We start from the raw sequence: 13,048 nt of genomic DNA on the forward strand, positions 1-13,048 counted from the left end.
GGATAAGGAATGCAATAGCCTTGTCCTGGAGAGTGTGGTCTATTTTGTGAGCCAAGGACAAATTAATAGTCTCTTCACTTTTCAACATAGGCCGAGATCTATATCTTAACATATATCCAATATATTAAGTAGCCTAGCCTATACTAATATAGCCTTTATTAAATTAATATTATGAATATATTATTATTCAAAGAAATTAATTCAATAGCCTTCTTGTTTTTCAACGACACAATTTTGAACATATATGCTAGTCCCGTTATAACATATAAAACAGACATCAGAAGGCGAGTGGTTTGGCATATTGCTCTCCCTAGCGATGTGTGAGTGCTCTCCATCTATTCATCGGCTATTGACAACCTCTCCCTTCTCGGTGTGTGACTGAAGCTCTCTTTAGCGCTGCTAGTGGACAATCAGACCCACACACCCACCTTCAGCAACACTCGCCTTTGCACATTTCTTACTTCTTCTCTAAAATACATAGGTAGACGAAGTCTTCTAGCTCAGAATTTGATAAGGACCCGTTGTGAAATTGTAGCAATAGCTCCATAACACATCAGAGACACAACATGGAGTCCCCTCCAGATCCAGCGAGCGACCCGGGCAACAGCGCCTCGGAGCCGGCTACCCCGGTCAGGGAAACCCCGGTAAACCTGGAGACTCTCCGGAAAGCTGACCATCAAGCCCCGGTTCGGAGACAGAGCTGTTCCAGCACCAACAGAGGTAGGAGACAGCCCTCTCGTTAAAACTACAAATATTGATTGAAGCATGGAATTGATGCATCAAACTTCAAAGTGAAATCCCGTGCATGGATAACTTGATCCGCCAATCAATATCCTTTCAGTATCTGGCTTTATAATAATGCTGTAATATTTATTCACAAGTCTTATTTTAATAATATTTTCAATCAGTTTCTTCGAAATTAAACCCAGAGTTGCCTTAGGCTACCTCCCAATGCAGAATTGACAGATCCCACCATTGTGTGATAGGCTAAATCTGGCAACGATGACCGAAAATTACAATTATTTGAAACTAGGGGCAATTTTAACCAGTCAAATCATACATAGTGTTAAATATTTGTCAACGAATTATAAGCAAACAATATCAAGCTTGCAATGTTATCGCACGGCGAGTGGTTGAACCATTTCTGAAGGTTCTTGAATGGAAGTTGGGGAAAGTGTATACGAACTGCTTTCGGTCACTTGAGAGTGGCGTCCTTTCAGCTATACATTATTCCACTGTATATATGCTATGACTTAAAAACATGTCAGTTAAATTAACAGGACGTAGGGTTTTGTTTTGAAATATTTTATAAACGATAGGGATTATTATCTGCCTCCCCAGCATGGGCTTGGACAGTCGGCTCGTCTTCACACACGTTAGAACCTATTGCTGACTGGAAGAGCTGACAGCTGGTTTGTCACGGACATGTCAGATTGTACTTGGTCATCTGTCACGATAATAATATCCACTTTACTGAATTAATCGTAATGACCAGTGTTAGTGAATAAAATGCGTGATTAGGTGCCGTCTGTTTTACAGTACAGACAGTATTTAGCCACACCCCCTAGACTGCCTCCATTCAACTTAGCTCCTTCAAGTTCACAGTAAAATGTATCCTGCTCAAGACAAGAGTATCGGCAAATATGATCACACAAGTGTAGCCTAACACATAGCGGGATCAGTCTTTTTTTTTATTGTGCGAATTGTTCGGCCGTCTATTTGTCGCACATTTCCTCGGCGGAAGGTTATATTTAGAGGGTGAGATGGTGAATGTGGAATGTAAGCTGGTTATGTAACAAGTTTAGCCATAAACAGAGAAGCGCGAGCGAGGGAAGAGGGAAAATCATTAAATAGGCTATCTCTTCCTTGTCTCTTTTATAGTTTTAGAAACTGTTGTGCAGATGGGCCTTACGATCACTGTATTGATAATCAACACCGTAATATGTTTGTCTGAAGCCACGCTCAGTTGTATCACCTTGTTTCACTTTGTAACTTGGTAGTTTCCATCCGTTGCTTAGTTATGTAATGACAGACAAGTAGGTAGCCTACGAAGGCATTTTGTCTTGGTGGATTGGTGGAGTCGATCTCAGACACTTTTTTTTGTTAAGTCTGGCTCTTAGACACTTCTAACCTGCTGACCCATATTTACCCCCACCCATTTCTGCATAGGATTAAAGTGCATCTGGAAAGGAAAGGCAGGGGAAAAGAACGCCTTAGTTCTGTTATGTAACTCTCTGAATGGGTGATAAAGAGACAGAATGTTCAGTGGGACAGCCCTGCTCAGGAGGATTTCAAATTCAATCCAGTTGAGCCTGAGCAACCACTCATTTTTGAGTGACTGGGAAATCTCATTTGGAAAGTATTTTATACTTTTGTTGAGTTCCGTAGTGTCACAGTGAGCCCAGTTCAGCAGCCTAGGCCTAGGCTACTTACTGTAAGTTATATCAAGTGAGGTTTTAGATAATAAGAAAATGATTAAACCATTTATAAGTAGGCTAGACCTAGGCCGAATATTCCTTAGCAGCAACAATAACAAGATATTGACGTTGAAAAAAAAGATTTTTAAAACCATTACACAGAATTCTGTAGGCTCACAACAGTGCAGCATTACCCAAGGAACTGTAACGACAAAATATTCACTGTAAAGAATAGAAAATATGAATCGAGTATTCGTGACATATTTATTTTGAAAATAATTTCATGTAAAAACACTTCCTGCTAAGATACCAAAAAGGTGCTTAAGTCTGAGGCAGTGTGAAGGCTAAGATCTAAATTAAATAACAGAACTTCACAGAGGTTGATTTAGCTGGTGCCGTAGAATCAAAATCAGAAACCAGATGGTAAGAGTCAAATGCAAAGTCTGTCTTGTAAACCTGGTATTGTGTTCCATATCAGCTTGTTTTTTAGATAATCAGTTCCAGTTTAAGCTTCACTAATATGTGGTTGTGGTTCCAAAATGTGGGCTTGGTTTAATATGGCGTTCTTCGAAGCTCAATCATTCAAGTTTAAAGTATTTGTCAGGTCTCCCCTTTCAGGTTAAGCCAGAACAAACTTAAACAAGGATTTGCCCTAGTGTCAGTTTTCTGAATACAGCACTACTCTCGAGCTGCACTCGGGAGGTCTATGGGATAGACCTCATTTGTATGTGAGAAAAAGCAACCTATTTTATTTTCAGAATTGTTGCTATATTTTGCAACTTTTTTGTTAATGCTGTTATTTTTTATTTTTTTAGCTCAATGTGTTCTGTTGCAAGTTTAACATTATTTAAGAAAAACAATCAGGAACAGGTTGGACTAAATGGGCCGTAATTCTTGTCACTGTTTTGAGAATTCAAATAGAGCATCATCGCTCAACGTTCCGTCATTACAGACATGATTATGTCTCTATTGCGTTCTAGTGATGATCTGCGAAATGACAACAGACAGGGTCTAAAATTTAGCAAAAGGAAACAAGATGCATTTGTAAACCACAAGTGAGTTGCCATATAGCATACTCTTGGCTTAAGCCTGTCATGAAATATATTATGAGCCCTGTGTGTTTTGATGTCAGAACGACTTTTCCCATTTATGTCCTGAAATGTTTCCACGTCTACCATAATACGTTGCAGTTTGTGTAACACTCCCAAATTGTAATCTGCAGTTGTTTTGTCTACTAACAGTTGTTCTGGAGATTTTATTTTTACAATGTGTTTGTGATATTTGTCTCAAAGGAAATTTTGTAGGCAATTGCTGTGGGTTTGAAATATGTGTAGGACCATAGAATAGAATCATTTAAAAATGTTGTGTAAGCTTATTTTCAGAATAGAAGAAAAAATGCCTTAGGTTGATGGCTCAATTGAAAATAAGATCACACCAAAAAAGGAAACAATGAAGCATTGCGGCTAAGAGTTGTGTTCCAAACATGTGGATCGTTTGCAGAATTACAGTGTTCAGTCTCAGACATTGCTTTTCAACTTGTCCACAAAAACCCACAGCTCAAACAGACTTTTGCAGAAAAACAAAATTCCAATTTCTGTTGGAGGGCCAAGTTGAACCCTTTTTTTTTTTTCTCTCTCTCTCTCTCTCATTCTCTTTCTCTCTCTCTCCCTCTCTCTGTCTCTCTGTCCCTCACTCTGCCTTGCCATTCTCTCTTACTTTATTTTTCTCCCTCCATTCTGTTGTATCAAGAGCATTCACAGTTTTAACCCTGAACACTAATACCGTTGAAGCTTTAAAGGCTTACTGTAGCCGAGCCTTCTTGAAGACAACAGTGCCTCTGAAAACAAGCCTCAGAGTTCTGAGGTGATCATTAGTCGGGGGGAAGAAAAGTGTTATTTTTCAACCTATTGGATGTGACGGGGAAGCTGAAAAGGCAATCAATAGAAATGGTTTTGTTTATAACAATGGGAGATGGGGCCGGGGCAGTTTTGAGGGGGTCTTAGCCTCAGACAAGGGATTTTATTGCCATTGAGCTGAAATGTAATTAGATGTCATTTTTCTCACTTGCATTGCCCCCCCTCCCGTTTCTTCCAAACCAGTTCATTTTTAGCTTTTAACTAGCACCAGCCTCAGTTACCTCTCTGAGAGAGAGAGAGAGAAAGAGAGAGAGAGAGCGTGTGTGTGTGTATGTGTGTGTGTGTGTGTGTGTGTTTGTGGGTCGTGTGTTTCTCTGCTCCCATAATTGCACTTACAGAGGCTTTATATTATTCACTGGAGCTCAGATTGGTGTGTCATGGACTTGTTGTAATGATTGCCTGTCTGATTCGCGTTCGTCTCTGAGGCTTCAGACGTGCTTGTTCTGACTTGTGTTCACTCAGATTGCACTGCGACTCCGGCTTAATTTAATTTTCCTGCAGGAGGAGAGAGCTAGAGCTAGAGCGAGAGACAGAGGTAGAGTGCTAAGACTTCTGGCCAGCCATCTGTGGACGGCTAGTCTGTAATTACATATGTGTTGGCATGGCAGATGACAATATTTTGCTCTTTTGTCAGTGCGTCAGTTGCAGGGAGTGTCACCTGGCGTTGTGCTGATTGACTGTCTTGTGGCGGAAGGGACACTGAAGGGGACAGAGGGAGTTGAGGTGCTGGATGTGCACTCTGCCGAGTGCTGAGTGATCGCAAGGTCGTTAATGAAACGAAGGGCCATCACTGACACCTGCAATTGTGTGCACTCAAATAGAAAAAAGAAAAGCAACTCCAGAAGCACTGCAAATCCTTTCTGAGTCCTTTCCAAAAGACTCCACCTATTTACCAAGCACAACTTTCTTTTCCATCTGAATCCGTGCCTTTTTTAGCCAAGTTTGGTCAGCACACAAACAAACATGGACAACATCAAACAAAACAAAAGACATTCAAGGCACCAAATCTATATATGTCTGATTGTGTTCTAATGTAGCACGAATTGGCCTCAAGTTCCTGGACTCCTAGAACGGACGCTGGCTGCCAGGGCCAGAGCTATTTGGCGTGGAGGGCTGTGGACTGGAGCTGTGGTCTGTGTTTACTCTCGCTCTGACAGAAGACGAATGCGGCGCGTGGGAGCAGAGACCTCTAAACAAGGTTTCAGCAGAAAGCCCCCGAAAAGCCTGGAGCTGGCCTGCCGCTCACGCTAGTCCATCTGACAGGACGCTAAGAGAGGCCTGTGACATTCTCAAATACCAGGGATTACTTTCCCACCCGTGAACCCGACAGAGCTAAACAGAGAAGGAGAGAGAGAGAGAGAGAGAGAGAGAGCGAGAGAGAGAGAGAGAGAGAGAGAGAGGAAAAGAGGCAACCAGAGGCAAACCGGGGTGGGAGGGGGGGGGGGGTTGGGGAGAGGGTTAGAGAGCAAAATGTTTGTGTATGAGTTTGTGTGTGTGTGTGGATGTGTCTGTATGTGTTACTTTTTTTGGCAGACATCTTGTGACATAATAATGGCTTCCCTCCTTTCCTGTCGTCTCGAGATTTGTGTGTGTGTGTGAGAGAGAGTGTGTGTTTGTATGTGTGTGTGCGGGTGTGTGTGCATGTGTGTGTGTGTGTGTGTGTGTGTGTGTGTGTGTGTGTGTGTGCGTGCGCATGTGTGTGTGTGTGTGTGTGTGTGCGTGCGTGTGTGTGTGTGTATGTGTGTGCGTGCACTGCATGTTGTCCCAAAGCACAAAGCTTCATCTTTAACATATTGGGTCAAGGTGTATCTGTTACAGCGCTTAGCTCAGAAATTCAAATAACAGCTGACACGGTCGCTGGATCCTACAGCTTTATCTACGACTTTCATTCTGGTCTTGTCTATTCTTTAATCTTAACACATTTGAACACCCCCTGTGTTGTCTCTCCTCAGACTCAGGTACTTACCAACCCGTGGGAGCAATCAATATGTCAAATAGAGATTTCTAACATAAAATCTCTGATGACATTTTCAATGCAAAGTCCACTCGAGTGCCTCCAGTCCCGTGTTACGAAACTGCCTTTCGAGCAGAGCAGATATGGTATGGCCTGGAGATAAAGCACAGCAAGCCTTGTCATGCATGCAGGAGGCTGTGCTGCAGACAGGCCCGGCCTAACATGGCAACATATGTTTCATCTGAGAAAGGTGTCAGTGGACCCGTTTGCATTATGCATAAGCTCACCGCTGTTGTTTATTTTCATATTTCATGCTCTTTCATCCAAATAAATTGAAACTGAATAACAGGATTGGGGTGGGGGGGGTGTATTATGGTCTTAGTTTTCCAGCTTTTGCTCACACACGTATTGATACAAAGGCCCTGCCCGTGGCCTAGTCCCTCAACTCTAATTGTTTTATATAGAGTTTATAATGGGAGTGACAAAAAAAGAGTTCTCCATGCACAGTTATTAGCATTCTAACCAAAGATTCTAGAACAGAGCTCTGTTCTAGAATCTTTGATTCTAACCATTGTTCCCTGTTGAGCTCAAACAGCCAAACTGTTTCACTGATGAAGTCTCACCTCCATCCCAGTGCTGTTGTCACATTTTAGTCTTAACCCCCGTGGAACTTGTCCTAGACGGCAGTCCATTCTAGTGCTCATCTGGGCCTGATTTGGTATGGCTCTGTCCCAGTGTCAGCAGGTGTTCGCAGTAATGCTGTTCTTCCAAATTGCTTCATGGCATAGGCCCCCACTGGGACCCCTGCAACTGTTTAAATAATAATGCCACCAGATTTCTCTCTCGTGGAGAGCCCAGCAAAGCTCTGCTCTTCAGCATATGGAAATAGCTATTGTTCCCCTGGAAAATGTAAATATTTTAAAGTATCTTTGTGGCGCAACGGCGGCATGAGGGGTGCTTTAGAGAAGAAAGAGCTGGAGGATGAATATACTCAGAATTTTTTGTTTTTAAATATATATTGTTCTCCCAGTGTGGACTCGGCAGTATCAGTGGTGGGTCTTTTTTATATATTCACAGCTTTAACTTTTAAGGAACATCCCCTCAGCTATTCACTATGCAGCAAGTGCCTAGATACCAGTCGAGTCTGCATCCCGCCCTGATACAGTCAGAAGTCTAGAAGCTATTTTGTGATGTGTTTAGGAGCACTCCATTGGTATTTTATTCTCTATTCTTCACCTCTGTCACTCCCTCTCTTCCCACTTTATTTTCCCATAGGAGGACACCCCTCCCCTACACACACACTCTCCTTCACTTTCTACCTCTCTCTCTCTCTCTCTTTCTCTCTCTCTCTCACACACACACACACACACACACACACAGATCTGCATGTATGCGTAGTCTGGCAGAAAGCTTTAGACCTTCACCTACTTTAAAAATTGCAATAGTGCACAGCGTTCATCACTTGGCTCTTGATTGCTGTTGTAATACCCTGAGAAATATGCAGGCAAAGTAAAGTTTGTACTTTGACATCTGTAAATGTTTGAAAGTGATACGCCAATGACATCTCTCCACTCATAAGTCAAAGTAAAAGTTTAGTGTGAAAATTGGGTCCTGACTCTTCCTCCATCGATTAAAGGCATGTTTAATTCATGTTGCCATGTTCGCTTGCAGGCAGCCGAAGTCCCTGCTCTCGCTAACTGAATCTGAGAGTTGAATTCAGACGGGGCGGCTTATTTTGGAGTGCAACTCACCAGTGGTTCAACTAGGGCTGCCAGACAGGACTCAGCTGGTGACAGGCACCAGACTTGATTAGAAATCTCTAGTGATAGAGAGGGGTAGGGAGGGGTAGCTCAGATCTACGTCCCATTTACAGAAGTTAATATCTGAGATGGGCATTTTTAAAAAGTAATGAATGAAAATTCTCCAGATGCATTATTGGAGTGCTTTAAAGGCGTCTAAATTTAATGTCCCAAGCGGTGACCTAACTAGGCCTGTGGCGTAATGGACGGCCCAGGCCCTTTTCTGCTCCCCAGCATGCATCAGGCTTCTCATGAAGGGCACCCTGGGATTCTGGGGGGTGTTGAGTCGGGTCTCAGTCGGGGGTGGGGGGGCGGGGCTCAGCTGAATGCACAGACTCAAAGAACTCACAACTCATTTGAACTGGGAAATGCAAGAACTGTGAATGTAGTCAACCATGCCGGCATTAAATTAGGCTAAGTTGCTGTTGTCTGATGTCAGTATGCAGCTGTGTGACATTACACACGCTCCTCCCTCCTGCTTTATTGATTGACGACTTAGCAGCACTTGTTCATTAGGTGAGCGTTTCCCCTATGCAGGCATATTCTGTTCCTGTAAAAGAATAAGTGGGGCACTTACATGTGTTGTAACACTGGATGTGAAGCAGGGCGCTGTAGGGAGTGCTACAAAGAACTACCCAGACGCCTGTGTGTAAGTAAAGCACGCGCATGTGTTGTATCTTAAAACCAGCGAGAGGCAAGACCTTAAAAATGTGTGGTATTTGTGCAGCGCCCCCCCCCCCCCCCTCCGAGTCCCTTAAATTTTGTTCCTCTCTACACTCGCTGCTGGCCAGAATACTCTCACAGCCACTGCGGTGCATTTCAAAACTGCGCTGGAGCTTCAGTCGAGTGTGTGTGTGTGTGTGTGTGTGTGAGGTCTGAATACAGTAACGAAAAATGAATGAAGATCACTAATGCCTCGCTAGTATGTGCTGAAGTAGAGACTAAATGTGTCACTACGTGCCTCTTTAAAAAAAAAAAGTGACCCTCCACTTTTTTTTATGGATGTTATGTAACGTCTGTCTTTCATTGTAAAACACTCCTTTACAAGACATGTTCGCCATGCTCATAAAAGTAAGTACGGAAACAAAAGAGGGACAGAGAGAGGGGAAAAAAAAGGACTAGACCACTTTCTGAACTTGAGTCGACATCTTCCTTGTCCCTGGGGACCAGTTGTGTTTCATGTTTTGTTTTGTCCCTCTTGTATGTGTCTGCGTCTGAGTGAAGAACTCTTAGTCGTCTCCGCTTTAAAGACCAACATCAACAGCAAAGCCAGCTCACGCAGGCATGTTCATTTGTGCTACGCCTCAGTTTCCCTGTTTGTGTGCTGCTTGTGTTTGTGGTGATGGATTTCCAAACCATGATGTGAACAAACAAAGCCCTCCAGTGCCGAGTGCGGATTGTAGCAGTGCACCTGCTCAACATGTCCAATCATAATTTTCCAGGTTTCATGGGATGCAGTGAATAACATGAAAATTATTACCGCTAATTCCGTTGTGAAGATGGCTTCATGGAGCTTCAAGTCGCTAGGCTTCCCGCTTGCCTTTGAATGACTTTGACAAGTAGGCACTCGAATCATCTGGATTCATCTATCAGAATAAAAGATGGGGGGGATCTCCGAAGATACTGTGAGGAGATAAAGACATTTGATGAAGCGGTGTCACCCCTGTATTGCGTGATTATTTGTGTTCCCTTAACAGGCCTGGCCTAATCTCATAAATAAAAATAATGAAAAAAAAAAACATATCACATGGAGATAGAGATCCTGTCCCCTCAGGTGGGTCACACTCTTAATCGAATTAGTTTCAGACCCTGGCTCAGTGGATTCTTTAACCACCCCCGGTGACTTCTCACTGAAGATTACAATCAGCGACTATTTTCAGTCTTTGATTAAAATCGTGTGGGCTTGAACAGAATCTCGGTCTCTCTCTCTCCCTCTTTTTTTTTATTTCAGCGATGATCCATGCAAGTAATTATTAATATCGAGACCCCTTCCCCCATACTTTTTTTCCCACCAATTACTGCAGACCAATGGTCCAGAGTTGTTAAACAATGCCCATAAGTATTAATCATGTTGAATCGTGCTGGATGTGAATCTATTAGCTCCCTTTTATTTAAATATCTTGCGTGTAACACGGGAGAGAAGGGGGCTGTTGTCCCCGAGCTCAAGGTGTCCTGTCTGACCTTCAAATTAAGTTCATGAAAACATGGCGATAGATTTTGTGTTGGCGGACATTGAAACTGTGTTTCCCCCTCGTTGGTGCATGGATGAAATAAAACATTGGAGACATTTATGCCTTTATTGTATCTATTACTCAGAGCTGATAGACCCTTTATGGTAGCTTTATGGCTTACTCTTCAGCGACTTTCTTATAGAGCACAGTCTGATTACAATACATTCTTTGTTATGACAGTGTTTATTTGAATAAAGAGTATTATGAAACTGCACAGTGTTGTACTCCATTGCATTGCCGCCAAGTACTAATAGCACAAATCTGCTTGCAACTCATTAGCTGTGTTTAGATTAGCCAAGTTACTGACAATAGGACTGAGTGGGCCTGAGTGCTTGCATTGCTTGACATACTGCTGGTGCTCTCTGTTGTTTAACATCAGCCTTCATTATTGAGCTATTGTAAACAGCAAGCTGATACTTTTTTATGATTTCTTTACAAACAGCGGTTTGTCATTCATGCCTGTGAGAAAATGGTTGTGGGGATTAATCACCGTATTGCCTGGGTAGCATCAAGAGTGAATGTGCTTGAACTAGATTGGCTGTCCACAAGTCTGTCACTGATTGAGAGTGGGGATATATCCAACATGTTTTCCTCACCAATCATGTCCACAACTCCCAGCCCAAGTTTATCTCACTGATTTATCAATATTTGCTACTTTATTTTCCTAATGTCGTACTGGTGGGGACAATAATTAACCCCATGTCAGGTTATTAAAAAGCAATTTTTACGTGACAGACAGAAATAGACCCACAGCTATACTGTAAGAAGATGGAGGCCTGCGTAATGTTCACAAATGCAGAATGGCAAGGTCATTTTCCTCTGCTGTTTCTCAACCACTGGCCTTCATTAAGGCTTTAGTAAATATTAAAACTAATTCAGGATCTTAACTATTAAACTAAACTAAAATATTACATTATTAAACATTCTATGGACATGCAACACTTGCAATGGAATATAGTTCTGAAAAGAAACACATACATTTTGTGGGGAAGTTTGCTTGTAAATTTCACCAGACATTTCTACATTTGACACAGCCTACAGTATACATTATATGGTATACTGAGCACTACTTTAACTTTCTTTGGGTGTCATTGAGAAAAAATGTAATTGCAAAAATATCTATGGGGCTGTTAGATTGCATTGACTTAAGTGTCATCTTTTATGTATTTGGACACGATTACTGATTATTGCAATGATTTGGTCAGATTTTAGATGAATTATGAATAGATTCATCATCACTATGAATCATTAGTCCGTGTCTTTGGTATTTCATTTATGTCTTTTCTCTGGGGCAGTACTCCACTGGAGGCATGTGTGAGCTCAGGGGCCCCCTTGGAACTGCGTTACTGCGTTATGCAATCCTTATTTGACATCACTGTGTTAATGTGGCTCAGCCAAGCACTTCAATTGGTGAGCTTACTGGACTCAGCTGACATCCTCGCCATCTGTCTCAAAACTATGACAAATCTGAACTGGACAATTATATATTGTTGGAATCAGCTGAATCTTAAATGTATTTCTTTCTGTTAGTTAGCGTATTATCTTGCTATTCAAAAACATTGACACAGCAAGAATGAAATAACACAATGGAAATAAATAGGAAATAAACCTCTTTGACAAGGGCATTTCTAGCTCTCTTTTAAATGGATGTAATTTCAATTATGTTTGCAGCCCCCCCCCCCCCCCTCTTGTTCATGAAATAAGTCAAGGTCTCAGTGTATAATATATCCAGGCCTTGATCGTAAATAAGCTCCCAGCATGGGTAGCGTAGCGTACGAGTTCATTGTGTGGGGCTCCCTAGGTCCAGCTCAGCCTGCTACTGGAGTGGAACACTGTGAACAACTGGCCCCGTCTGTATCATATGGTTAAAATTATGCTCTCAGACCACATGGCAAACATTCCTTTTGAGACGGGGAACTCAAAAATTATGATGTGCTTGGGCATTTATTGCGCACATCTGTCATGTGTATTCTCATTGTCGGGAACATGCAAAGACTTATGCTTCAGATTTCTTTTCTTTTTTTCAGCCAGCTCTGCCACTCAGACGAGAGAGCTTACTGTGCTCACGTCTTTTGAGGAATCCCTAAGCTGCTGGTTGGTCTTTTTCGAAGCACGCTTAAGGAAAATACGTATACATAAGGAAGAAATGACAACGTCTACTCTTAATGGACAAATAAAGAGAGGGAAAGGGAGACATTGAAAGAGAGAGGGAGAGAGGTACTGTAGCTGGAGCAATAGAGTTGGAAAGAGAGAATATTCATTATGTGTCAATGTGCATTTAGTGCTGGCTTTGCTTGGAAGGCCCATTAATTGCAGGCCAGTGTTGAGGGGCTGTTTGGGCTCTTTTACCTGGCTGGCTGGATGCCACTGTGTCTTCTGAAAGAGCCACTTCATCTCTGTCAGGGACAGGTGGAAATTTGCTGCACACTTCTAATTGGACAAAGTGCCTTTCAAACTCGCAGCCATCACTCACACATCAGATTAACAGGCCAAAAAGGTGTCAGTGTTTTTTGCTTTATCTCTCTCTCTCTCTCTCTCTCTCTCTCTCTCTCTCTCCCTCCCTCTCTCTCCCTCTCTCTCCCTCTCTCTCTCTCTCTCTCTCCCTCTCTCTCTCTCTCTCTCTCTCCCTCCCTCTGTGTCCATCTATCTCCATCTTATCCGTTCCCTGACTTGCTGTCGGTTTTCGTCTCCCTCTACTTTCTCTCTATCTCTTGTCCTTTCTTGCTCCCTC

General features: G+C 42.5%; 1 protein-coding gene across 1 annotated transcript in view; it reads left to right on the forward strand.

Annotated features, from left to right (window-relative positions):
* The first annotated feature begins 434 nt into the window (after nt 1-434).
* The window catches only part of roraa (RAR-related orphan receptor A, paralog a), a 286,503-nt gene continuing 273,889 nt past the window's right edge, over nt 435-13,048 (forward strand). The window contains exon 1 of the mRNA XM_076262701.1: nt 435-720. Within this exon, the coding sequence (XP_076118816.1) occupies nt 567-720 (154 nt within the window). The 5' untranslated portion in view covers nt 435-566. The remainder of the gene's footprint in view (nt 721-13,048) is intronic.

The sequence above is a fragment of the Alosa pseudoharengus genome, unplaced genomic scaffold (genome assembly GCF_046254945.1).
Source record: "Alosa pseudoharengus isolate Yale_2024_CS ecotype anadromous, Long Island Sound unplaced genomic scaffold, YU_APseudo_1.1 YU_APseudo_1.1_scf_10, whole genome shotgun sequence".
Classification (NCBI taxonomy): domain Eukaryota; kingdom Metazoa; phylum Chordata; class Actinopteri; order Clupeiformes; family Clupeidae; genus Alosa; species Alosa pseudoharengus.